At 39.3% G+C, this 24,242-nt stretch overlaps 1 protein-coding gene and 1 pseudogene across 3 annotated transcripts in view; one reads left to right on the top strand and one right to left on the bottom strand.

Moving 5' to 3' along the window:
* The first annotated feature begins 4,778 nt into the window (after positions 1–4,778).
* On the top strand, positions 4,779–5,843 carry LOC132822071 (glutathione peroxidase 2-like; annotated as a pseudogene).
* A 4,957-nt stretch (positions 5,844–10,800) lies between these two features.
* The window catches only part of usp4 (ubiquitin specific peptidase 4 (proto-oncogene)), a 94,335-nt gene continuing 80,893 nt past the window's right edge, over positions 10,801–24,242 (bottom strand). Inside the window, exons 18-23 of one of the 3 annotated variants that reach the window (XR_009645428.1) lie at positions 23,555–23,670; positions 19,930–20,079; positions 16,665–16,768; positions 16,492–16,580; positions 11,467–11,691; positions 10,801–10,992 (exon numbers count right to left, since the gene is read on the bottom strand). Coding sequence is in view for 2 of the 3 variants with exons in the window: in XM_060835372.1 (XP_060691355.1) it covers positions 10,949–10,992; positions 11,598–11,691; positions 16,492–16,580; positions 16,665–16,768; positions 19,930–20,079; positions 23,555–23,670 (597 nt within the window). In the remaining variant the exon portion in view is untranslated. Of the gene's footprint in view, positions 11,692–16,491; positions 16,581–16,664; positions 16,769–19,929; positions 20,080–23,554; positions 23,671–24,242 lie in introns of all 3 variants that reach the window. The other 2 variants (XM_060835372.1, XM_060835373.1) reach the window with 2 other exon arrangements.

The following is a 24,242-nucleotide window of genomic DNA, read 5'->3' as shown; positions in this document are numbered from 1 at the left end:
CCTAATTTCTTTTACATTCTACCTGCAAGACAGAGACAGAGACATACTACCCTACTTCCTGGGACATCCAATTTCTTCAAGGGCAGCAGAACAAATTAACCCTTTAACATCTCACTCTTGCTCTTTATATACAAATAAATGGCTTTGGGATTTTCCTTAACCCTGTTTGCTAAAGATATTTCATGACCTCTTTTAGCCCTCTTAATTCCTAGTTTCAGATTGGACCTACTTCCCTAATATTCTTCCAAAACTTCACCTGTTTTCAGTCACCTAGACCCTATGTACACTTCCTTTTTTTGCTTTGTTAGTATCACAATTTCACATGTCATCCATGGTTCCCCAATCTTGCATTTTTATCCCTCATTTTCATAGGGACATGTCTGTCCTGCACCCTAATCAACCTCTGTCTAAAAGCCTCCCACATATCAAATGTAGATTTACCTTAAAATAACTGCTCCCAATCCACATTTCCCAGCTCTTGCTGAATTTTGCTATTGTTGGCCTTCTCCCAAGTTAGTACTCTTCCTTTAGGACCACTCTTATCTTTGTCCATGAGTATTCTAAAACTTGTGGAATTGTGAGCACTATTCCCAAAGTAGTCCCCTACTGAAACATTAACCACCTGACCGGACTTATTCCCTAACACCAGGTCCAGTATGGACTCTTCCCAAGTTGGAATACTGACATACTGCTCTATAAAACCCTCCTGGATGCTGCTTACAAATTCTGCTCCATCTAGACCTCTAATACAAAGTGAATCCCAGTCAATATTAGGAAAATAAAAATCTATCACCACCACCCTGTTGTTCCTATATCTTTCCATAATCTGTTTACATATTTGTACCTCTATCTCATGCTCGCTGTTGGGAAGCCTGTAGTATATCCCCAACATTGTTTCCCTTCCTATTTGAGCTCTGTCCATAATGCCTCACTGCTCGAGTCCTCCAATAGTGCCCTCCTTCAGCACAGCTGTGATATCCTTTCTGACCAGAAATGCAACTTGCCATCTTTTTAAAATAGTGGCACATTAGCCAACCTTTAGTCGCTCGGCACCTCACCTGTGGCTATTGATGATACAATTATCTCAGAAATCCCAAGGGGCTCAGTAATCACTTCCCTAGTTTTCCAGAGTTCTATGGTATATCTGATCAGGTCCCAGGGTTTTATACAGTTTCATGCATTTTAAGCTAGGAGAGGAAATCCAAGCCGGCAAATTGTCTAAAGCTCAATTGTCTGTAGTGTCCTATTTGCAGTATGGCTTTCTGGATACAAATGATCTGTTATAATAACCTGCATACTCCACAAAGTTCTATCAAATTGGCTAGATGATTAACATGGCCATTTTTGCCTTGAAGGATGCACATGCAATAATAAAGAACTACATACATGTTAAGCAGTCAAGAGACATTTCTGCAGTCCTGCCAATATGGTTGTATAATTATACAACTAACCAAAGGAGAAGCCTAAATGATGGGGGAAGCTAGACATCAGTATAAAATGAAAACTGAGGCAATGAACTATAGTCTTCAGTCTAACTCATCTGCGCCTAACAAGAAGTCCCAAACTGATCTAGTCCCAGTTGCCAGCATTTGGCCCACATCTCTCTAAACCCTTACTACTCATGTACCCATCAGATGCCTTTTAAGTGTTGTAAATGTACCTGCCTCAACCACTTCCTTTAGCATACACCAAGTACCACTTTGCATGAAAATGTTGTTCCTCAGGTCCCTTGTAAATCTTTCCTCTCTCACCTTAAAACTATGCTTTCTAGTTTTGGACTCCCCAAACTGAAGAAAAAGACCTTGTTCACCCTTTCTGTGCCCCTCATGATTTTATATACCACTGTAAGGTCCCCCCTCAGCCTCCAATGCTCCAAGGAAACAAAAGCCCCAGCTTATTCAGCCTTTTCCTCTAGTTCAAACCCTCCAATCCAGGCAACATCCTTGTAAATCTTTTCTGAACCTTTTCAAGTTTAACATCCTGTAGCAGGGACATCAGAATTAACTTGCATGTGATAATGTTCTCATGCATGTGGTATAGTTGTAAATGGTTATGTTGTAGTTCAAAGTTTGTGAGATTTGTAGCTCGGGTACTCATTGTTGTGGTTCTGCTCACCGAGCTGGGAATTTGTGTTTCATCCCCTGTCGATGTTGTAGATTGGTAGTGCTGTTGAAACTTTTTTTAAAAAAGAATAAAATAGTTTGAATAGCAATATATCGTTTACCAGCACAGCTATATCCTGGAAAATTGCCCAGGTATATCCTGTGCACAAAAGCAGAACAAATCCAACCTGGCCAATTACCACACCATTAATCTACTCTTATTACTCAGAAAAGTGATGCAAGGTGTCATCAGTAGTGTATCAACCAGCACTTGCTTCATAATAACCTGCTCACTAATACTCAGTTTGGATTCCACCACAGCCACTCAACTCCTGACGTCATTGTAGCCTTGGTTCATAAATGAACTAAAGAGCTGAATTCCAGAGATGAGGTGAGAGTTACTAACATTTGACATCAAGGCAGCATTTGACTCAATCTAGCATCAAGAAAACTTAGCAAAACAACAGAAATCAGGGGACAAAGTCTCTGCTGGTTGGAATCATAACTGGGGAAAGGAATATGGTTGTTATTGCTGGAGGTCAGTCACCTCAGTTCAAAGATAAATGCAGAGTTTCCTCAGAGTATTGTCCTCGGCCTAACCATCTTTTGCTGCTTCATTAACAATCTTTGCTCCATCGAAAGATCAGAATTGGGATGTACGCTGATGATTGCACAATGTTCAGCACCAATTACAACTCCTGAGATACTAAAGCAGTGCATGTCTAAATGCAGCAAGACCTGGATATAATTCAGTTTGGGGTAGGCACTTGACAAGTAACATTTGCAACACCAATATCTAACAAGAAAGATATCTAACCATTGCTTCCTGACATTCAAAGGTATCACTATTACTGAATCCTTTATTATCTATATCCTGAGGGTTACTATGACTAGAAACTGAATTGGACAAGCCATATAAATACTGTAGCCTCCAAAGCAGATCAGAGGCCAGAAATCCTGCATGAACTCACCTCCTGACTCCCCAAAGTCTGCCGATGAAAACTACCACTTGCTTGGATGAGTGCAGCTCCAACAACATTCAAGAAACATGACAACGTCCAGGATAAGAAAACCTGTTTGATTTGCATATTAAAAACATTCAATCCTTCCATCAATGCTCAGTTGCAGCAGCATGTACCATCTACAAGGCACACTGCAGAAATTCACAGACACTTAGATGGTATCTTCCAAAGCTACATTACTACATTTGAGAAGGATAAGGACAGCAATACATAGAAACAGCAGTTCTTGCAAGTTCTCCTCCAAGTCACTTCTCATCTGGACTTGGAAATAGATTGCTGTTCCTTCAGTTATTTGTCAAAATCTTGGTACCTCTTCTCAACTAATATTGTGGGTCTACCTACATCAAATTGACCTGAATGTTCAACAGGAAGCTTTTGATACCTTCCCCACCTAGTCACACCCAAATTCCATGAATGAATTAGAAAAAAAAAACTGGGCTGATTTTATGATGCATAATCCAACGTTGTTAAACTTGGTTAGAGTAAATTAGTGTTATTCAGTTGGGAATGAAACCCATGGGTTTAAATGTCTGTCTATAATCTGCTCAATTTGATGTTGTTTTCAAAAGAACGTATTACAGAGTATAACCTGGATGTCAAAATTGAATCAACCTCATCACTACTGGGCAAGCTAGGTTTGAAAATCATGACTGAGCACAGTCTTGATGCTAATACAATTGAATTTTATGAATATTCTGTTTCAGTTCAACTTTGCTAGAAAAAACTTTTTGGTCCTAGTTCCATTTTATATGGGGACTTGACATCACATGCCGATCTTAGGTGAAGTGAGGTTAGACAGTATGACATAATAGACTAACATTCCAGGCAAAATTTAAAAGAATGAAGAAGACTGAATTGTTTACTGTTTATATTTATTTTTTATTGAAAACAGGCAGCATTGAAACTTCTGCACATACTTCCTTATTTAAGTCAACATTTTTAAGCAGACCTTGAAAGAAAGCCACAAAGGGACTGGATGCTTTTGAATATGTGAAGGGAGTCTTACACTTGTTGTAAGATTTCAGTTGAAAATTCCAAGAGGTCCATCTGTCTGACCGGAGAAAGTAGAAATTGAGTTGACTGGAGCAAAGGAATTTCTGCATAATCCAGATGGGCGAGCTTGGAACTGTAAAATTGAGAGTTGACAAGTGTAGCACTGGAAAAGTACAGCCCTTCAATCATGAATGTGAAGAGCTTATGCCCGAAATGTCCAGTCTGCTGCTCCTCAGATGCTGCCTGATCTGCTGTACTTTTCCAGCACCACACTTTTTGAATCTTGACTCTCCAGCATCTGGAGTCCCTCACTTTCTCTTAACTGCAAAATTGAGTTACGACAGCGTCACTTCTATAAAAAAAACATGTAAACTTGGTTGTTCTGTAATTACATATATATTTAAAATGGAATATGTCTATGATGGGAAAAAGTTGATATAAATATCATAGGTAGTTTTGCAGACAAGAGTGCATGCAGATGTAATTTACTTATTGTCTTTTTTTTCTTAGAGTGGTGATGCTCTTTCTTGGATCAAAGTATCAAAAATTTCAAAAGATTGTTACTGACTTGATATCTTGAGCACATTTCCAATTATTCAAAAGTACGAACACTTCTGTATCTAAGTGGGTTGCAGAAAAGTGCTAAACACTAGCAAGGAAGATGGCAGATAATGGAATGACATTTTATGAATTATCTATGGAACTACTCAATGGTGAGATCTTCAGTTTCTCCAACCTCATAGGAAAGGTGGTTTTGATCGAAAATGTTGCATCCTTATGAGGCACAACTATCAGGGATTACCAACAGATGAATGAGCTCCAGAGTTGCTATGGCAACCAGGGGTTTGTAATTCTGGGTTTTCCTTGCAACCAATTTGGCTACCAGGTAAACTGAACACTTTTCAGGATAAAGTACATTCCTTTCTTACAAAACATTTTACCACTTGTTTTAATTGACTTTTTTTTAGTGTAAATCTTATTCTAGATAGTGATTTATGTTATTGCAGACCCAGAATACATTTCTGATCAAAATTAAAATGTTATCAAAGCTTATATAGCTATTTAAATGCAAATTTGAAATTCAGACTTTACAGCAATAATTTTACTTTTAAGGAGTTTTTTTCAGTCTCCTCATTCACTTAAAGTTTGTGATGACAATTGTCAATCTTTGATTAATTCGGACTTTCATTTGGTTATTGTTTAAGTAAAAATGTGCTATGTAGGAACATAGAATCACTCATCATTTTAATCCCAGTAATACTATGCAAAATAGTTTCAACAATGTTTCCATAGTGGTCCCAAGACTTAACCTGAAAGAAAAAATCTGCAATTTAGAAATCCACAACTTTAATGTACTTTTACATTGATTTTCTAGGAAAATATCTACAATGAGGAGATCCTTAATTCCTTGAAATATGTCCGTCCGGGCAATGGCTTTGAACCAAATTTCTATTTGTCCAAAAAGATTGAAGTAAATGGAGAAGATGAGAATCCAGTCTTCACTTTTCTGAAGAAGAAGTTGCCTGAAGCTTATGATGATCCTGACATCTTAATGCGTGATCCAAAGTTTATAGATTGGAAGCCAGTCCGTCGCTCTGATATTGGCTGGAATTTTGAGAAATTCCTTATTGGGCCAAATGGTGAGCCATATAGACGATATAGCAAAAACTTTCTCACCATTGAGATTGAAGATGACATCAAATTTCTTCTTCCAAAGAATGAATGACTTGGTGATGATACAGATAAATAAGTTCAAATTTAGTGTATTACACGTTGAATCCTAAGTGTTATATTATATGTTGGCAGCTTTTCTTTTAAAGTGAAGTTTGCCATGAGTATGCAATGAGTTGTAAATTTTAAAAGATACAGCAACAGGTATGCAATTACATTTACTGCATTGGCTTTAGTGATTTTCTAATTTGTCTGTTCACTCTTTAGAATGTAACTTGTTGTAAATGAAAAATGCATACAATGTGCCCTTGCCCAAAAAGTTCTCCCAAAGAAAGGGGAAGGGCAGAGAGATTCTCATTTCTGTACTGAGTGAGTCAAACTAGTTTCTGATGTTAGGCATTTACTGTATGATGGTACTTTTCTTAAGGTCTACTGAGAAGTACTTAATGTAGCCTGTAAATGTCGAACTGGACATAGAAACTAATCTGTTACAATCTAATATAAAAGGAGGCTGTTCCAATAAATGTTTTTTCAGTCAAAATACTATTTCATTTCAGCTTCATTACAGAAACAAACTATGCAAACTTAGAGGTAGATTTTCATGAGATATTCCACCAAATATTCTCTCGCATTATATGTCCATTGCAACTGCATATATGAAATCATCCTACAAAATTTGTCTAATAAAAGGTATTAATTCTAAAACAACTTCACATAAATGCTCAAATATTGAACCAATTCAAATCTAAATGAAATTATTCAACATTCTCTATTTCCCAGCTTGTATTTGACCAATCTATATTACATTTTCAAATGAATCTTATGGTTGCAAAGTAAACAATACTCAATTTTTTGTTCTTGAAGCAGGAAAAATATGCTGTCATTACTTAAGTTGAAAACTACTCTTTTCACATCATGATCTGTCTTACATACAGAATTGATATTTCAGAATTTTGTTTAAAATATAGCTGAAGTAATTGAAATTTCCTTAAAATTTAGTTGGTACATTTCTGCCTATTGTATCTTGGACATAATTATCTACATTTATGGTAGCATGTGCTGTGCTGAACACAAATGTGATGTAGCACTGCTCTGGATCTGGTTTTTCAGCAGAAAAAGAAAGCTGTTCTGTGTTTTTAGTGGATCTGGATTTTCTTTTTGATATAGTTACTGAAATGTAAAGTAATAGTCCTAATAGCATGGAAGACATTGTTTACTAAATTCAAACTCCAACTATTAGCCCTCATGATCTTAACATGAATTATCCAATTATTGATACACAACTGATTGTGATAGCTTGATGTGTATAAATAAGCTGCTTCCCCAATAGCTACATGTCAAAAATTATTTCATAGGATGTTTCAAAGTTCTTACAGCCAATGGTCATTGAGACAGGATATAAATCAACTCTTTCTCACTGAATCCCTTTCAAATAGAGATGAATTGTCTCCTTTGGTGCTCTAGGTATGCTTGTTACCTGGGTGAACCTGCTTGAATATTTGAAGCTTGCCATTGTGTTTAAATGGATTCCAAAATTGGAACAGTAGTAATAAGTAGGTATAATGACCACAAGTTGAACTGTACAAGGGTGTAACATTTGCTCGGAACAGAGCATGCTACTTGCTTAAATGAGAGCCACTAAGAGGCATGAGCAGTCAGGGAAGCCAATCCTTTACTAAACATTTAACAGGTAAATAAGAAAGAGAGGTTAATCTTTCCTACAATGCTAGTGTATCAATGGTTACCTGTTGTATAGGGGAAGATAATGAAGGGATGGATGAGTTTATCATTCCTTTAAAAACTGTTCAAACAGAAAGCATTGCCCAATATGCTAGCAAGACTGAAAAGAATACTTCGCATCATTGTCAAGCTTTGGAAGCCTTTAGATTCACCATAGACTTGTGTAGACTGGCAGGAATCAAGGTACTGGATGCCTAATTTGATGGAGCCTAACCAACAGACCATACACAGCGCAGCAACACCAGTTAACCTCCTGCTGCTTACCCAGTTCAAGTTACAAATGTCAGGTACTATATTTCCTAATGCCTCAGAACTTTTCAGACTATGCATACTAGTATAAATCTGGATTGTCTTAACTTTGCAAAGCAATTTACCTGCATAACTTTTAGTTTAGTTTTAAGATTATGCTTTTTCTTGGTATATGCATCTTTTTAACATTGGATTACCTTTTATCCATGGTTGAAAAGCATTTTCCTCAATCCAGCAATATACATGCTATTCTAATCATACTACAGGTAGTCCTTGTAGAAAGCACATTTTGTCAACGCGAATTGGCTGTAATATGACTGACAAGTTCTGGATGATATTTGGGTAAGGCAAACTTTTTACCAAATTGGTATAGCAATTTTCTGTACAGATCTTCAACACTGCGATTTTCTATAGCAGTTTTCCATAACATGGGGTTGAAGAAGAACGCAACTGCTGCATTACAGCAGAACGACCTGTAACCCTTGTGCATTAATTTTTGGCCTGAGTTTTATTGGCCGTAGAGTACAATGCATTGCAAAAGATTAAATCTTTGACTCCATGACGCTGTAGTCCACTCAACACTAGACTCCCCTCCCATGTCATGTGATCTCAAAATGTTTGACATTCTTTGATCAGTTTTCATACACATCGTAACAATCTGTGTTTCACCTCTATTGCTCTTTACCTGTGCCATGTTTTAATGTTTTCTTTTGATTCAAAGCATAAGCTCGTGTATTTATTTCTGGTTACCTTAGGAGTTTTTCTGGGGAGGCAGAGAAAGTAAACAAGGTTTACTATCAGCCGAGGACTGTCTAATGCTAGTCTCAGCAGTCATGAATCAACTTTAAATATTCAACATAGTCTACTTAGTGTCAGGATGAGCTAGCACAAAGTTACTGACAGTTGCATTTCACTTCAAATTGTGAAATACGTGGTTCACTATCCAATTGAAATGTTGCATCAGTCAACCGTTAAAAATAGACTTTGATCAGTATTATTGAAGAATGCTGATGTGTGTAATATTGCAGGTGGAGAACTTAAATCCAGTCCCATGACCTCCATTTTCAACATGTACAAGAATGTACATTTCTGATTTTATAAATAATACCTTAAGACATAGGAGAAGAAATGAGGCTATTTGGCCCATTAAGTCTTCTCTGCTATTCAATCATGGCTGATAAGTTTCTCAACCCCATTCTCCCTCTTTCTCCTTGTAAACTTTGATTCCCCTCGACAATCAAGGACCTATCTACCTCTTCTTAAATATACTCAATGATCTGGCCTCCAAAGTCTTCTGTGACAATGAACTCCATAGATTCACTGCTCCTGCTAAAGTAGTTTCTTCAAGTGAGCTCTCTGGTAAGCACTGCATTTCACTTTGGAAAGCTAGTTTCAAAAAGCTCAATTTGCTTCCTCAAAGGGGTTTCAGTATTTTTACGGTCGCATTATGAGGAAATGAGTGACTTTTCAGAATTGACGTGATTGTACTAATATAGCTTGTCAGGAAAAACCTCGCACCAGAAGAATGCTTCTTAAATTCACCTCAAGCTGATGTACTTCATACCCCTCCCTCCGCTAGTTTTCTAATGTTCTCTCTTCAGGAGAACAATATAGAGTCTGATAAAATGATGGATTCTCCTACTGAATGATGATCAGCAAAGAATCAAAACATTCAGCCTCTAGGTTGATGGTGTTCCATATGTGTTGTTAATCCAAATTGTGATCTGCAGATTCCACCATATATATATATATATATATAGATATAGTGCCTGTTGAAAAAGGGGGAAAGTACTATTGTTGTGGCACGCTCGCTTGTTTTGGAGGGGACTCTTGATCCTTCACTAATCACTTTCACAATACCACAAATGGCCCAATGTACAAAAACAACTTTCACCAGGTATTAAGTCGGAAAGCCAATTCTGTTCACAAGAAGGTCAAGATTAAACACAGGCTGGAAAAAGGGCAAGGTTGAAGTAATGAATGAAATTACAAATGGCATGTAAAATATTGCTGTTATCTACATTCAACAGGGAAATATGAGAGCTTTACATTTTAAATTATTTTAGTAGTCAACATTTGTGGTTTTGCACATCAGAAAGAACTGTGTAGTAGGCAGGGTTAGAGATGAAGGGATAAGTAGTAAAAGGGATAGATTTGTGAGGAAGTACAGCAGGCCTTTGCTATTTAAATTCACTCATTGTTCTAGATAATTTCGGAAGGATTAGATGTTTAAGGATGAGGGGAAAGGATAGATTTGGACAGGTATAGGGAGGCAGAAATAAGCTGTCATATTCTAGGAACATTTCAGCTCCAAGGCAACAACAATGATGCAGTATGGCCTCAGAAAGGGGAATAAGTGAGGTCTGCAGATGCTGGAGATCAGAGCTGAAAATGTGTTGCTGGAAAAGCGCAGCAGGTCAGGCAGCATCTAAGGAACAGGAAATTCGACGTTTCGGGCATAAGCCCTTCATCAGGATGAAGGGCTTATGCCCGAAACATCGAATTTCCTGTTCCTTAGATGCTGCCTGACCTGCTGCGTTTTTCCAGCAACACATTTTCAGCTCAGAAAGGGGAATACCTTGTTACAAGTGACTTCAATAAATTAAAATACCGTGGCTCAGCCAGAATTCAGGAAAGAGTAGGGGAAGCCATAGACATTGGTGCAAAAAGTAATTACAGCACTACCTACAGGCAAATATTCATATTTATAACTGATTTTGCTGGAGATCATGGTTGCCAAGTGTTTTAAGCACATATAAATTTGGATCCACTCAGTACAAAATTAATATATTGAGATCCTGAGTATTTCTCTATTATAATAGTGGTCATACAAGACTGTAAAATCATTATTTTCTGTCGAGATTCTAGATTGAATTAAGATTTATTACTATTTCACAACTACTTGCCAATTTTTGTTCGAAACCAAGAGTCCATATAATAACAGCTAATTCATTGTCCTCAATACTTGGTGTTCAGATAACGACACTATTTCCACTCGTTAGTAAGCCCACATGACAGACAAGTCACAGCTCCAATCAGCAGTCTTTATTTATGTAGAGATATGTATTAAAACCAGCCACTTACAAAGTGCCAGTTTGAGCAAAAAGACTAGAAGAAACTGATGTGAAATTTACATTACAATACATACCAGCAAGGTTATGCTGGTTTGGATCAGTATCGCACCTGGGGTTTGGAAACCTCTGTTCCTGTGCCGCCTATAATACAATATAATATTACAAATTTTATTATTTGAGTCACAGTAGCCAAACCACAAATAAACCAGTGCTCTGCTACAAATTCATAATGCAACATTTCCAGGTTAAGATGTAAGGTGTCACTCATGCAAAGAAATACCATTTTACCAATAAGAGGAAACAATACAGGCAATGCAAGGTTTGTGACATAACTTAAAATTTCAAATTGGACAGAAAATTAATCTGGGAAGGAGAGAAACTGCAACCCTTTTCAAAAATAAACCGAACCAAAATCCTTATCTTAAATAGCTGATGAGAAAAAAACTCACTTAAAAATTTCCAAAGCAGTTTATTTTACAGTGACATCCATTAATTGCCATCAGAAATCAGTAGATTCTGAAACAGAGCATGTTATTTTTGCTCACCCATTCATTCAGATCTGATCAATTTTGTTTTTAAAAAGTTGCTGTTATCAAGAGGGTTCTTGTCCCCTACCCTGAAGGCAGCTGGTGCTGATGGTAGAGCAACACAATCCAAAAATAGTAGATCTAATTTCTTGTTGCCAAATCATGCAGTTTCATCTTAGTTGGTATCCATTCTATCTTCTTCATTTTTTCTATTCTCACCATTCTCTTCAGGAGAACTCAAAGAAGCAGGTGAACTGTTGTGATGGTTATTGGAGTCTCTACGCTGGTAGAAAAGAACATAAGCTGCTTTTGTCTAGAAAAAATAAAAAGTCCCAGTTAATGACCAAGTTTTGGTGGTGGGTGCAATGCAATTTACCATACGTAATGGAAAATCTTGCATTTGTTGCTGCTTCTTCAAAATCCTTTTATAATCCATTTCTTGTCCTGCGTCAGGTTACTCAAGATCAAAGTGAGTAGGCAACAAGGTGGCAGATGGAAGTTAAGAAATTTAAAAACAAATTTAAAAATTGTGAAATTTCTAAATGCTGATGTTCAAAGGAAACTTCAGCTTACTCACATATATACTCATTCATTCATATATAAGCAACAAGAGGGTAACTAGAGAAAGAGGAGACAGTGAGGTCTGTGGATGCTGGATATCAGAGTTGAGAGCGTGTTGCTGAAAAAGCACAGCAGGTCAGGCAGCATCCGAGCAGGAAAATCGACATTTCGAGCTGGAGCCCTTCAACAGCAGTCATTTCTGATGAAGGGCTCTGGCCTATAAGGTCAATTTTCCCGCTCTTCGGATGCTGCCTAACTAGAGAAAGAGTTGGTCCCCTGAAGGATAAGGAAGGCTGTGTCAAACCTGAGAAAATGGGTGAGATTGTCAATGATTACTTTGCATCAGCGTTCACTGATGAGAGGGATATGATGAATGTTGAGATTAGAGATCGAAGTTTGTTTACTCTGGATCATGTTGGCAATTAGGAGGGAAAATATGTTGGGTAGGCTAGAGGTTATTAAGGTGGACAAATCCCAGGACCGGATGGGATCTATCCCAGGTTGCTGAGGGAGGGGAGAGAGGAAATAGCTAGGGCCTTGACATATCTTTGTAACATCCTTAAACGCAGGTAAAGTGCCAGAGGACTGCCCCGTGTACAAGGAAGATAGTAAGCTAATTCCAGGTAACTGACAGCAGTGGTGGAAAAGTTGCTGGAGAATGTACTGAATGCTAAAATCAATTTATATTTGAAAAAGAATTGGCTTTTCAGTGATAGGCAACATGATTTTGTGCAGTGGGCGGGGGGAGAATTGTGCCGTACCAACTTAGAGCTCTTTGAGGAAATGACCAAGTTGACAGACGAAGGAAGGGCTGTAGATGTTATATACATGGACTTTCATCAGGCATTTGATAAGGGTCTCCATGGTAAACTAATGGAGAAAGTGAAGTAACATGCTGTGTAGGGTGTTCTACCTAGGTGGATAAAGAACTGACTGAGCAACTGGAGAGAGAGTAGTAATTGAAGGGAGTTCCTCTAAATGGAGAAAGTGATCAACAGTGTTCCAAAGGAATCAGTGCTGGGGCCACTGTTGTTTCTGATATACATAAATGATCGCAAGGTTTGTGAAGGTTTGTAGCTCAGGTTGAGGTTTAGGGGGTAGGTTTGCTCGCTGAGCTGTAGGTTTGATATCCAGACATTTCATTACCTGGCTAGGTAACATCATCAGTGGCGACCTCCAAGTGAAGCGAAGCGGTTGTCTCCTGCTTTCTATTTATATCGTTCTCCTGGATGGGGTTCCTGGGGTTTGTGGTGATGTCATTTCCTGCTCGTTTTCTGAGGGGCTGATAGATGGCATCTCGATCTATGTGCTTGTTTATGGCGTTGTGGTTGGAGTGCCAGACCTCGTGGAATTCTGTGGCATGTTTTTGCTTAGCCTGTCCCAGGATGGATGTGTTTTCCCAGTTGAAATGGCGGTTTTTTTCATCTGTGTGTAGGGCTATGAGGGAGAGGGGATTGTGTCTTTTCATGGCTAGCTGGTGTTCATATATCCTGATGGCTAACTTTCTTCCTGTTTGTCCTACGTAGTGTTTGTGGCAGTCTTTGCATGGAATTTTATAGATGACGTTGGTTTTGTCCATGGGTTGTACTGGGTCTTCTAAGTTTTTTAGTTTTTGTTTGAGAGTGTTGGTGGGTTTGTGTGCTACTAGGATTCCGAGGGGTCTCAGTAGTCTGGCACTCATTTCTGAAACTTCTTTGATGTATGGTAAGGTGGTTAGGGTTTCTGGTTGTGTTTTGTCTGCTTGTCGTGGTTTGCTCTAGAGGAATCTGCGCATTGGGACAACACATCTATCCTGGGACAGGCTAAGCAAAGACAAGCCAGAGAATTCCTAGAGGCCTGGCACTCCAACCACAACGCCATAAACAAGCACATAGATCGAGATGCCATCTATCAACCCCTCAGAAAACGAACAGGAAATGACATCACCACAAACCCCAGAAACCCCATCCAGGAGAACGATATAAATAGAAAGCAGGAGACAACAGCTTCGCTTCACTTGGAGGTCACCACTGATGATGTTACCTAGCCAGGTAATGAAACGTCTGGATATCAAACCTACAGCTCAGCGAGCAAACCTACATCCTGTACATAAATGATCAGGAAGAGGGCATCGTTGGCCTGATTAGTAAGTTTGCAGATGACACGAAGATTGATGGGATAGCAGAAAGCATAGGGGACTCTCGGATAATATAGATAGACTGGAGAACTGGGGGGAGAAGTGGCAGACGGAGTTCAATCCAGGCAAATGTGAGGTGATGCATTTTGGCAAGTCTAATTCTAGAGCAAATTATTCTGTAAATGGAAGAGCCTTGGGAAAAGTTGATGAGCAGAGAGACCCACAAGTTCCTGAAGGTGGCTGCTCAGGTGGACAGAGTGGTCAAGAAGGCATACAGTATGCTTGCCTTCACTGGACGGGGTTTTAAGGTTTATTTTATTTTAAGGTATGTCTGGACAGATGCGTAAGTAGAGGGATACAGATGCTTAGGAATTGGGTGATAGGTTTAGACAGTGGATTGAATCGGCTCAGGCTTGGAGGGCCAAAGGGCCTGTTCCTGGGCTGTAAATTTTCTTTGCACTCACACAGGGAACTCAAACAATACAGGAAGCAATCAAGGTAAAGAAAAGGTATACTACATTGGTTGATACAATGAGAAAGGGTTGTCCTATGATGAGAAGTAGACCTATGTTCACTGAAGTTTAGAAGAATAAGAGTCAATCTCATTGAAACATAGAAGATGAAGGGATCTTGATAAAATAGACAGTAAGTTTTTTTCTACTTGCTAGGAGAACAGCCTTAAGAGACTGATGATTTGAAACTGAGATAAAGAGATTTTTCTTTCCCCTACTGAAATTATCCACTTCAAATGATTGTGATATTCATGCTGATTTTATGGAAAGACAGACACATTTCTGGTTTCTTGATTCATGGGAGGGGACTAAGCAAGAAAAAATATGTGCAAGTGGCGCAGATGGTTAAGTAAGGGGTGGCATGGTGGCTCAGTGGTTAGCACTACAGCCTCACAGCACCAGGGACCCGGGTCCGATTCCAGCTTTGGGCGACTGTCTGTGTGGAGTTTGCACATTCTCCCCATGTCTGCGTGGGTTTCCCCCACAATCCAAAGAGATGTGCTTCAAGTGGATTGGCTGTGCTAAATTGCCCATAGTGTTAGGTGTATTAGTCAGAGGCAAATGGGTCTGGGGTGGGTTACTTTTCAGAGGGCCAGTGTGGACCTGTTGGGAATCTAATCATGATTATCCTAAATGGTAACGCATGCTTGAGGGCCAAATGGTGTACTCCTGATGTTTTAACATTCCATCTTCCGTCTGGAAACATGCCAAGATGAAACCAGTCTGTTGGCAACTTTGATATCACATTTTATCCTGAGATTCTCTTCTGATCTCAATTGTACGACTATTAAAACACTTAAAAATCAAAGGAATCTACGTTGGACTTGTTCGGGGAGTTAAAGGTCAATTCAAGTTAAACAAGGCTTGAACATAGGGCATCACTGAGAGGACACAAAGACATAGCAGAAATAGGCCGTTTAATCCATCAAGGCTGCTCCACCAAGGAGATCAGGGTTGATCTGATAATCCTCAACTCCATTTCAATCTTGACATTGTTTAATTCACGGTATTGATGTGGTGCACAACATATGATGAGATACAGTTGAAATATTGTCAACATAAACATGGCGAGTCTGGAATGCACTGCCAGGAGTGGAGGCAATGGCAGATATAATAAGGACATTTCGGGGACTTTTAGATAAAGACATGAATATGCAAGGAATGGAGGGATATGGACCAAGGGCAGGCAGAAGGGATCAGTTTAATTTGGTGTCATGTTCAGCACAACATGTTGGACTGTAGGGCTCATCCTTGTGCTGTACAGTTCTATGTAGACAAAGTTAGAAAATCGCAAATTTGCTACAGTAGCAATCACCAACATAGTGATTTCCACAAGAATGATTTAGGTTTTCAGTTTGAGACATAGAAATTGAAGCGTTGACGGGAAGCAAAAAGAGACTGATGGTAGAAATGCAAGATTAGAAAAAAAGATGCAGGACTATGACAAACAACTGATTGATTTCCGATTGCTGAAATTTAGGAATAAAATCCTTTACAGAGAAAAGGTCTCTTGATACTGACAGCTTTATATATGGAACTTTTCTATAGGAAACCTTAGCAGCAATGATGAGGTGAATTGTGTCTTAAACATATCAACTTGTGGAAAATAATAAGGAACACCCAGAGAATAATTTTTAAAAAAGCTAAACAATCTAAGGCATTTCACAGACGCCAATTAAGAGGCTGATGTGAACTAGGGCAAAGGTAATTTGAATATGGTTGAACATAAAGGGGTTAATGAAAAAAAAATCAGATATACGGTAATCTCAATTGCAAAAGTCAAACTCTTCACATTTATCAGATTAATCTGCCCCCTTATGGAGTCAGTTATAAAATTGTGTTCAAGCATGCAACTAATACTTTTCACTTACGATAAAATATTGTCGTATTTGGGAAGTTATGCGCTGTAGTTAGTGCAACTTACCACAATCTGATCTTCAGATGCCCCTGATACACTACTGTCATCAAAGTAATACCACTGTCCATCAATTTTATTTTTAGCATATGCAGTATCTGTTGGCAAGGCAAAGAAAATTATACTTCTACTTCAACAAGTAATGAATGTCAATTTTCCATGAAAAGAACTAGGTAACTTACAATGGCCTCCTCCCATTCCTCCATAGTGGTTAGTGACTGCAACCAGGTCATAGATGCAAGGACCAGCTTTGGGATTGTAGACAAACTCAGACATGTTCAAATCCCTAAGAATCCATTAGAAGAACAAACATTAACATTTCGCAGAATATAGAATATGTACTGACAAGGACTAACAATGCATTTAAGGAGTGGGCCAAGGCCACTGCTACAACTAGAGGGCCGTACTAAGGATAACTGAAGCAAGCCTATTGGTAACTTTATTCATACTTCAAATAACTTCATTTTACTTCAGTGACATAAAGGGTCTAGCAAAAACTAAACAGGCAGCAATGTTAGCAAACAGGATAGCAGAACAACAATGGTGGACTTTGAAACAACATCACATTGCAAATGAAGCCAAAACCTTGAAGTTTCATTTTTATGTTTAAAGTTCAAAAGAGTTGGCATAACCATAGAATAAAGATATTTTTCATGCTATCACTTAACTCAGTCAATTCAAAAATGAACTGTGGTTATGAATAAGGACCACAGACTGAAGACTTCTTCTGTGCCATGATGTTATCTTTTCTGACAGTTTACAAGTGGTATAGGATTGAACAGAATACAAAGATCTTAATTTTAGACTTTATCAAAGTCAACTATGCAGGAATAATAGTTTGAATAACATTGTACATTTAGTTACCATCTTTAACATTACAGGGCTAAATTAGACAAAAATGAATGCTAAGTTCAAGATTAGACAAAGCACAGACAAAACAATTTTTGCAGATAATCTTAAAAGGAGAAGCTTAGTGAAAGACTTCCAGAACCTTCCCTTAGATGGCTGAAGGTACAGGTGCCAACTGTGAAATGAAAGGAGTAGGGAGTATAGAAATACAGGTGGAAGAGTTTTTATTTTATTCATTTGTGGGACGTGAGCATTGCTGACTGGCCAGCATTTACTGCCTGACTCTAGGTGCCCGAGAGGTGTTGGTGAGCTGCTTTCTTGCACCACTGCAGTCTGTGTGCTGTGGGTTGGCCCACAATGTCTTTTGGAGGGAATTCCAAGATTTTGACTCAGCAACAGTGAAGGAACATCAATACATTTCCAAGTCAGTACAGTGGCATGGAGGGGAACTTGCAGTTGGTGGTTTCTCCATATATCTGGTGCCCTCATCCTTCTAGATGGAAGTGGCTGTGGGTTTGGAAGGTGCTGTCTGAGCATCATTGGTGAATTTCTGCAGTGCATCTTGTGGGTAGTACAGATGGACAACCTTTTGTCCGAAATCCCAAAATTCGAAAAGCTCCAAAATCTGAAGGGCTTCGCGATGTATTTTTCTCATTAACAAGGTTGCTTGGTGTGCAAACACTTAATCCAACTCCACACCTACTCGATGTGTGTCACTCAGATGCGATGAGGGTGGGCGTAGCCCAGCAATGGCAGGCCTCAATTCCGTCTCTGGGCTCGTAGTACTCGCAGTGAGTCTGTTTGGTAAGGTTTTTAAAAATTTCACTGTCAAATTGTCATTTATTCCGAAATTCGAAAAATTGTGAATTCTGAAAACCAGCTGGTTCGGAGTGTTTCAGATAAAGGATTGTGTACCTGTACACACTGCTGCTCAGTAATGTGCTGGTTTGTCCTCGATTATGGGAAGCTTGAATATTATTGGAGCTGCATTTATCTAGGGAGTATTCCATCACAATCCTGACTTTGTGCCTTGTAGATGGCTTTGGAGAGTCAGGAGGTGAGTTACTCACTGCAGTATTCCTAGCCTCTGACCTGCTCTTGTAGCTTCTGTTTATATGCAAGTCCAGTTGAGTTTCCAGTCAATGATAACAGCAGGATGTTGACAGTGGGGGAAATTTGATGATGGTAATACCATTGAATATCAAGGGGTAGCGATTAGGTTGTCTATTATTGGTGAAGGTCACAATCTGGCATCTGTGGGTCACAGATGTTACTTGCCACTTGGATACTGTCCAGACCTTGTTGCATTTGAACATGGACTGCTTCAGTATCTGAGTCGTCGCAAAAGGTGAACGTCGTGCAATCATTGGCAAACATCCTCACTTCTGACCTTACGATAAATCAAGGGTTGGTGAGGACAAGGGATTTTTCCTTCCAGTCAAATTCGACAATAACAGTGTATTCTAAAATATCGATCTGGGCTAGCTGGGATCGTCTGTTCTTTCAGTTGATAAAACGTAGAGCTGGAAAGAAACAGCAGATCAGACAACAGAGGAGCAGGAAAGTCTATGTTTTGTGTCCTTCATCAGGGCATGAAGGGGCTTGACCTGAAGCGTTGACTTTCCTGCTCCTGTTTTATCTGCTGTGCCTTTCCAGGTCCGCATTTTATCAACTGACTTCCAGCATCTGCAGTCCTTACTATTTCAAAGTCATCTGTTCTTTCACTTTGGTGTTCAAGTTTCATATTCCATCTTGGTTGCAAAACTACACCAAGAAATTTAAGTACAATGGAATCTTCTCTATTTCCAAAATACTTTCTTAAAATAAAGTATTTTATTTTAAAATAAATAAAACAAATTACTGCAAATGTTGGAAATCTGAAACAAAATGCTGGAGAAACTCAGGTCTGATGCCATCTTCTGAGTCATAGCGGACTTGAAACATTAACTGTTCTTCTGTCTCCATTAAGACCTGCTGAGTTTCTCTAGCATTTTGCTGAATTTTGTTTTTAAAATGCCCAATGGATGCACATATATGCCAGAAAACAGGGAACACTATTTGTGATCTGCACAATAGGCCAAAATGATGGCCATAAAAATATTTTGTTGGACGGAGCTCAGATAAATTTCATATCTTCTGGAATGCAGCAGCTCTAAAGAGATGGAGGTTTACACCATAGAGGCGATACCATCAAAGAGAAGGTTTGGCAAAATCAGTAACTTCCCCATGCCTATTTTTAAGTTCAATACCATTTTGTATTAACAGATGGGAAGTGGACAGTTTGCTGTTAAGGATTGTAAGTGTGAATCCGCAACCTTGCATTCATATGCATTGTTCTTTGGTGTGAACCACATTTTCACAGCAGCAAATTCAATTATAGAGGAACCTCAATTATCTGAAGGACATGGGCAGGGAGTATTTCATTTGGTTAATCGAATTCTGGATAATCGACTGCTGGAAAACAGTTGAGCCCAGCATCAAGGACATTGTGATCTTGCTTGATAACTCCATATTCGGATAAAAATGCTGGATAATCGAGATTCCTCTGCATTGTTCTGGTTAAATAAAATATTCCACACACGAAAATGAATCTCTCACCTTATAGGAAACTCTACTAGAGTGTCAAGTTTATCTCTCCAGTACCTATTATATGAGAAACGCTTCAGATGTACAACGAGAATCTTTGGTAGTGACCACAAATCAAACTTTTTAGTGGCCTGTTGGTGCTTTTTACAAGTGGGGCAGTACCTGTGGAGACAAATAGCAGCAAAATACTAAAAATCATTTCCCAAAAAATGTAATTTAAAGAGAAATGGATTGTTAAACTTTCATATTTAGTAGTCAATTATTTTTAAACTTCTCAACCCCATTTTGTTTCTCCTTCAGTCTTCCCCTCCTGATGACATATTATTCTTCCATTACAGTACAATATACTGATGCTGGTGTACAGCTGGCTGTCTACCTGACTGGCATCTATCTAATCCTTGGAAATACCGCCAATTCCTAACTTTTACTTACCAAAAATTCTTAAAAAATGTCCATCAACTGTTGCTGGGTACTGATCTAAAATGTCAGGGTAGATCAATATTTCCATAGCGTACCTAGGGATTTGCCAATTATTCCTTTTGACTACTGACATGACTGGAACAAGTTATCTCAGAGCTAACAGGATAATCATGAACCAACTAATCATTATCTGATGCTTGGACAAGTTGATCCATTATGATTTATGCTGAACATGTGTTGCTGGTTAAAGCACAGCAGGCCAGGCAGCATCCAAGGAATAGGAAATTCGACGTTTCGGGCATAAGCCCTTCATCAGGAATGAGGAGAGTGTGCCAAGCAGGCTAAGATAAAAGGTAGGGAGGAGGGACTTGGGGGAGGGGCGATGGAGATGTGATAGGTGGAAGGAGGTCAAGGTGAGGGTGATAGGCTGGAGTGGGGTGGGGGCAGAGAGGTCAGGAAGAAGATTGCAGGTTAGGAGGGCGGTGCTGAGTTGAGGGAACTGACTGAGACAAGGTGGGGGAAGGGAAATGAGGAAACTGGAGAAATCTGAGTTCATTCCTTGTGGTTGGAGGGTTCCCAGGCGGAAGATGAGGCGCTCCTCCTCCAGCCGTCGTGTTGTTATGTTCTGCCGGTGGAGGAGTCCAAGGACCTGCATGTCCTTGGTGGAGTGGGAGGGAGAGTTAAAGTGTTGAGCCACGGGGTGGTTGGGTTGGTTGGTCCGGGCGTTCCAGAGGTGTTCTCTGAAGCGTTCCGCAAGTAAGCGGCCTGTCTCCCCAATATAGAGGAGGCCACATCGGGTGCAGCGGATGCAATAGATGATGTGTGTGGAGGTACAGGTGAACTTGTGGCGGATATGGAATGATCCCTTGGGGCCTTGGAGGGAAGTGAGGGAGGAGGTGTGGGCGCAAGTTTTACATTTCCTGCGGTTGCAGGGGAAGGTGCCGGGAGTGGAGGTTGGGTTGGTGGGGGGTGTGGACCTGACGAGGGAGTCACGAAGGGAGTGGTCTTTGCGGAACGCTGATAGGGGAGGGAAATATATCCCTGGTGGTGGGGTCCGTTTGGAGGTGGCGGAAATGACGGCGGATGATACGTTGTATACGGAGGTTGGTAGGGTGGTAGGTGAGAACCAGTGGGGTTCTGTCTTGGTGGCAGTTGGAGGAGCGGGGCTCAAGGGTGGAGGAGCGGGAAGTGGAGGAGATGCGGTGGAGGGCATCGTCGATCACGTCTGGGGGGAATCTGCGGTCCTTGAAGGAGGAGGCCATCTGGGCTGTGCGGTGTTGGAACTGGTCCTCCTGGGAGCAGATGCGGCGGAGACGAAGGAGTTGGGAATATGGGATGGAGTTTTTACAGGGGGTAGGGTGGGAGGAGGTGTAGTCCAGGTAGCTGTGGGAGTCAGTCGGTTTATAGTATGATTTATGCTCTGATGAATGCACCCTAAAATTTTGGGCTTGTATTTCCTCTTGTGAGTAAGGTCTATTTTCATGTAATGGATTAGGAATTTTCTCTATGGGGACATAGAGCCACCAACTGATGTCAAGAATTGTAGTCGAGAGAGTAGCACGGTCTGATTTTTGACAGTTTCTGAAGTTGTGCGTGGAATGGAAAGTCGGACATTGCAGAACTCCTAATCTATGGAGAGTAGGAGTTCTGCAAAAAACTCCCAAAAAATTCAATAATTTGGATGATAATTAGTGAAACTCAACTAATACAGCAAGTCAACTTTCTGTAATTCTGCCACTAAACAACTGAAGAAATGGTAAATACTATCTCAAAGGAACAGTATAAATTCTTACATTGGTAGATGAAGAGAATCACCTTGTACAATGATGTCTAATAAACTGATCTAAATGACTGACTTTTGCTGCCAACAAATCCATCAAAAATTTAATTATTTTATTTGGTTAGGTCTAAAAATATCACAGCTCCCACTATCCTCAATTGTAAATTACTGCTTCCACAACAGATTTCATTGATTAAATTGATAAAATAATTGTTCTGATGAAGACTTCACAACAGGTTGCCAACAATCAATGCCTGCTTATAATAAACACTAGATCTACGCTGCTATTAGTATTTAGTACTTAAACTCTTTTATAGGAAAGCCACAGAAATAAACAGATTAAATTCCAACTGAAATTGTTTTAAACTTTCAATATCTCCATTTAGAAGACATTGCACATCTTCCATTTCAATACAGCACTTTATGAAAAGCTTTTTTCTGAACAAGTTTTGACTTTACAATGTCCTCTCATTATTTCGAACAAGATTCTGCTGCTTTTGAAAGCTTCTATTCCTACAATTTAGAAAGATTTCTGTTGCTTTAACCAAAAGACTTGTAACAAAAATATATTGGAATTTAAAGTCTGAGAAAACAGACTTTTAGAGTTAGCCACAGGAAAACTAATTCATGCACTGCATTTTCGTTTCTGGGTAAATGAGCTGAATTTAGCCAAGAATGTTGGTGAAGATTTTAAAAATTTATCGGTAGCAATAATGTCCTTATTATAGGAAGCGCGTTTCAGTATTCTTCAGCAAGCACCGAATTGTCAACTTTACTTGGGGGACAGGGAGACGGACACTGCCAGCTGGGTAGCAGATATGAAAATTAAACAAGAGAAAGCCACACTGCTGTAGTAGAGGTTGCTCTTAAGAGAGTAAGATGTGGTGGATCATTTTACAACAGGATATTTTCATAAGCAATTTGCCAAAGCTGATGTGCGACATGAAGTGGCAAAAATGGGAATACCATTTTTTTTGCACCAACATCCGTTGCCTTTATAAACAGAAGATGATCTCATAAGGTGGCTAATAAGATTAAATAATTGTAATTGTTAGGTTACGTCATTTGGTTACATTTTCACAACAAAAACAGTGACATTAAGATGCATAAATACATTAAAACTTGCAGTACATTGTAAACATGCATCACATAACATGATATAAAACTTTTATTTACTTATGATGATCATGTAGACCATCAGTGGACGATTAGTTGCAGTTACTTTATTGCAATTATTTAAGTTTGTCTTTTTGCCAAGCTACAAAATATTGTCCCCTTACCAGATTACAAAGCTGCACATGAACTTAAATTTGAAACACTCCACTCTGGTAGTGGAAAGATCACAAAGTATAGAAACACTGGGAAAGACTCAAAAGAGTTGGTGGTAGAATTCTTTTAAAACAAAAGAGGGACAAATCAGATGTGGTGTGTACTAACCAAAGATCATGCTCTCCCAAAGTCTCCATTGTTGTAAACAAGTCTATACACTCTCTTAATGCAACTGAACTTCTTTTCTTTTGAGGCTGTGACATGGATTCATGCTTTTCGTATGCCTGTAAAAGTGACAACAGGTGGCAAATTATTCTCATTTCATGACACACTTATCTAACTGTGCTCTCAAATTACTTTATAAGTTGTTCTAAGGGGTCCTCTTGTGGTACAGTGGTAGAATTCTTACCCTGGACCAAAAGGCCCAGTTCAAGTGTCACCTATTCCAGAGGTATGTAATAACATCGGAACAGGTTGATTAGAAAATAGGCTACAATTAAAAAAAAAGCTTTGTTTTAAACTTCCTTCCTTCATGGACACCAACATCAGAAAGAGCCTAGATCAGCATACTTAATTATGAAAATAAAATCTGAACAATTAAAAGCGATCTGATTTTTTTGGTAATGTTACCATATGTTTGCCAAATGTTATTTAGTTCCATTTATTTTTATGTTTCCCCAACTGGATCTCTTGACAAATTATTTCAGCCAATGCTGGAGATTCGCAGCAGGTCAGGCAGCATCCCAGGAGCAGGAGAATCGATGTTTCGGGCATGAGCCCTTCTTCAGGAATTCTGAAGAAGGGCTCATGCCCGAAACGTCGATTCTCCTGCTCCTTGGATGCTGCCTGACCTGCT

This window comes from Hemiscyllium ocellatum, chromosome 14 (genome assembly GCF_020745735.1).
Source record: "Hemiscyllium ocellatum isolate sHemOce1 chromosome 14, sHemOce1.pat.X.cur, whole genome shotgun sequence".
Classification (NCBI taxonomy): domain Eukaryota; kingdom Metazoa; phylum Chordata; class Chondrichthyes; order Orectolobiformes; family Hemiscylliidae; genus Hemiscyllium; species Hemiscyllium ocellatum.
The sequence above is the reverse complement of the archived record's forward strand: the minus strand, read 5'-3'. Positions and strand labels throughout refer to the sequence as shown.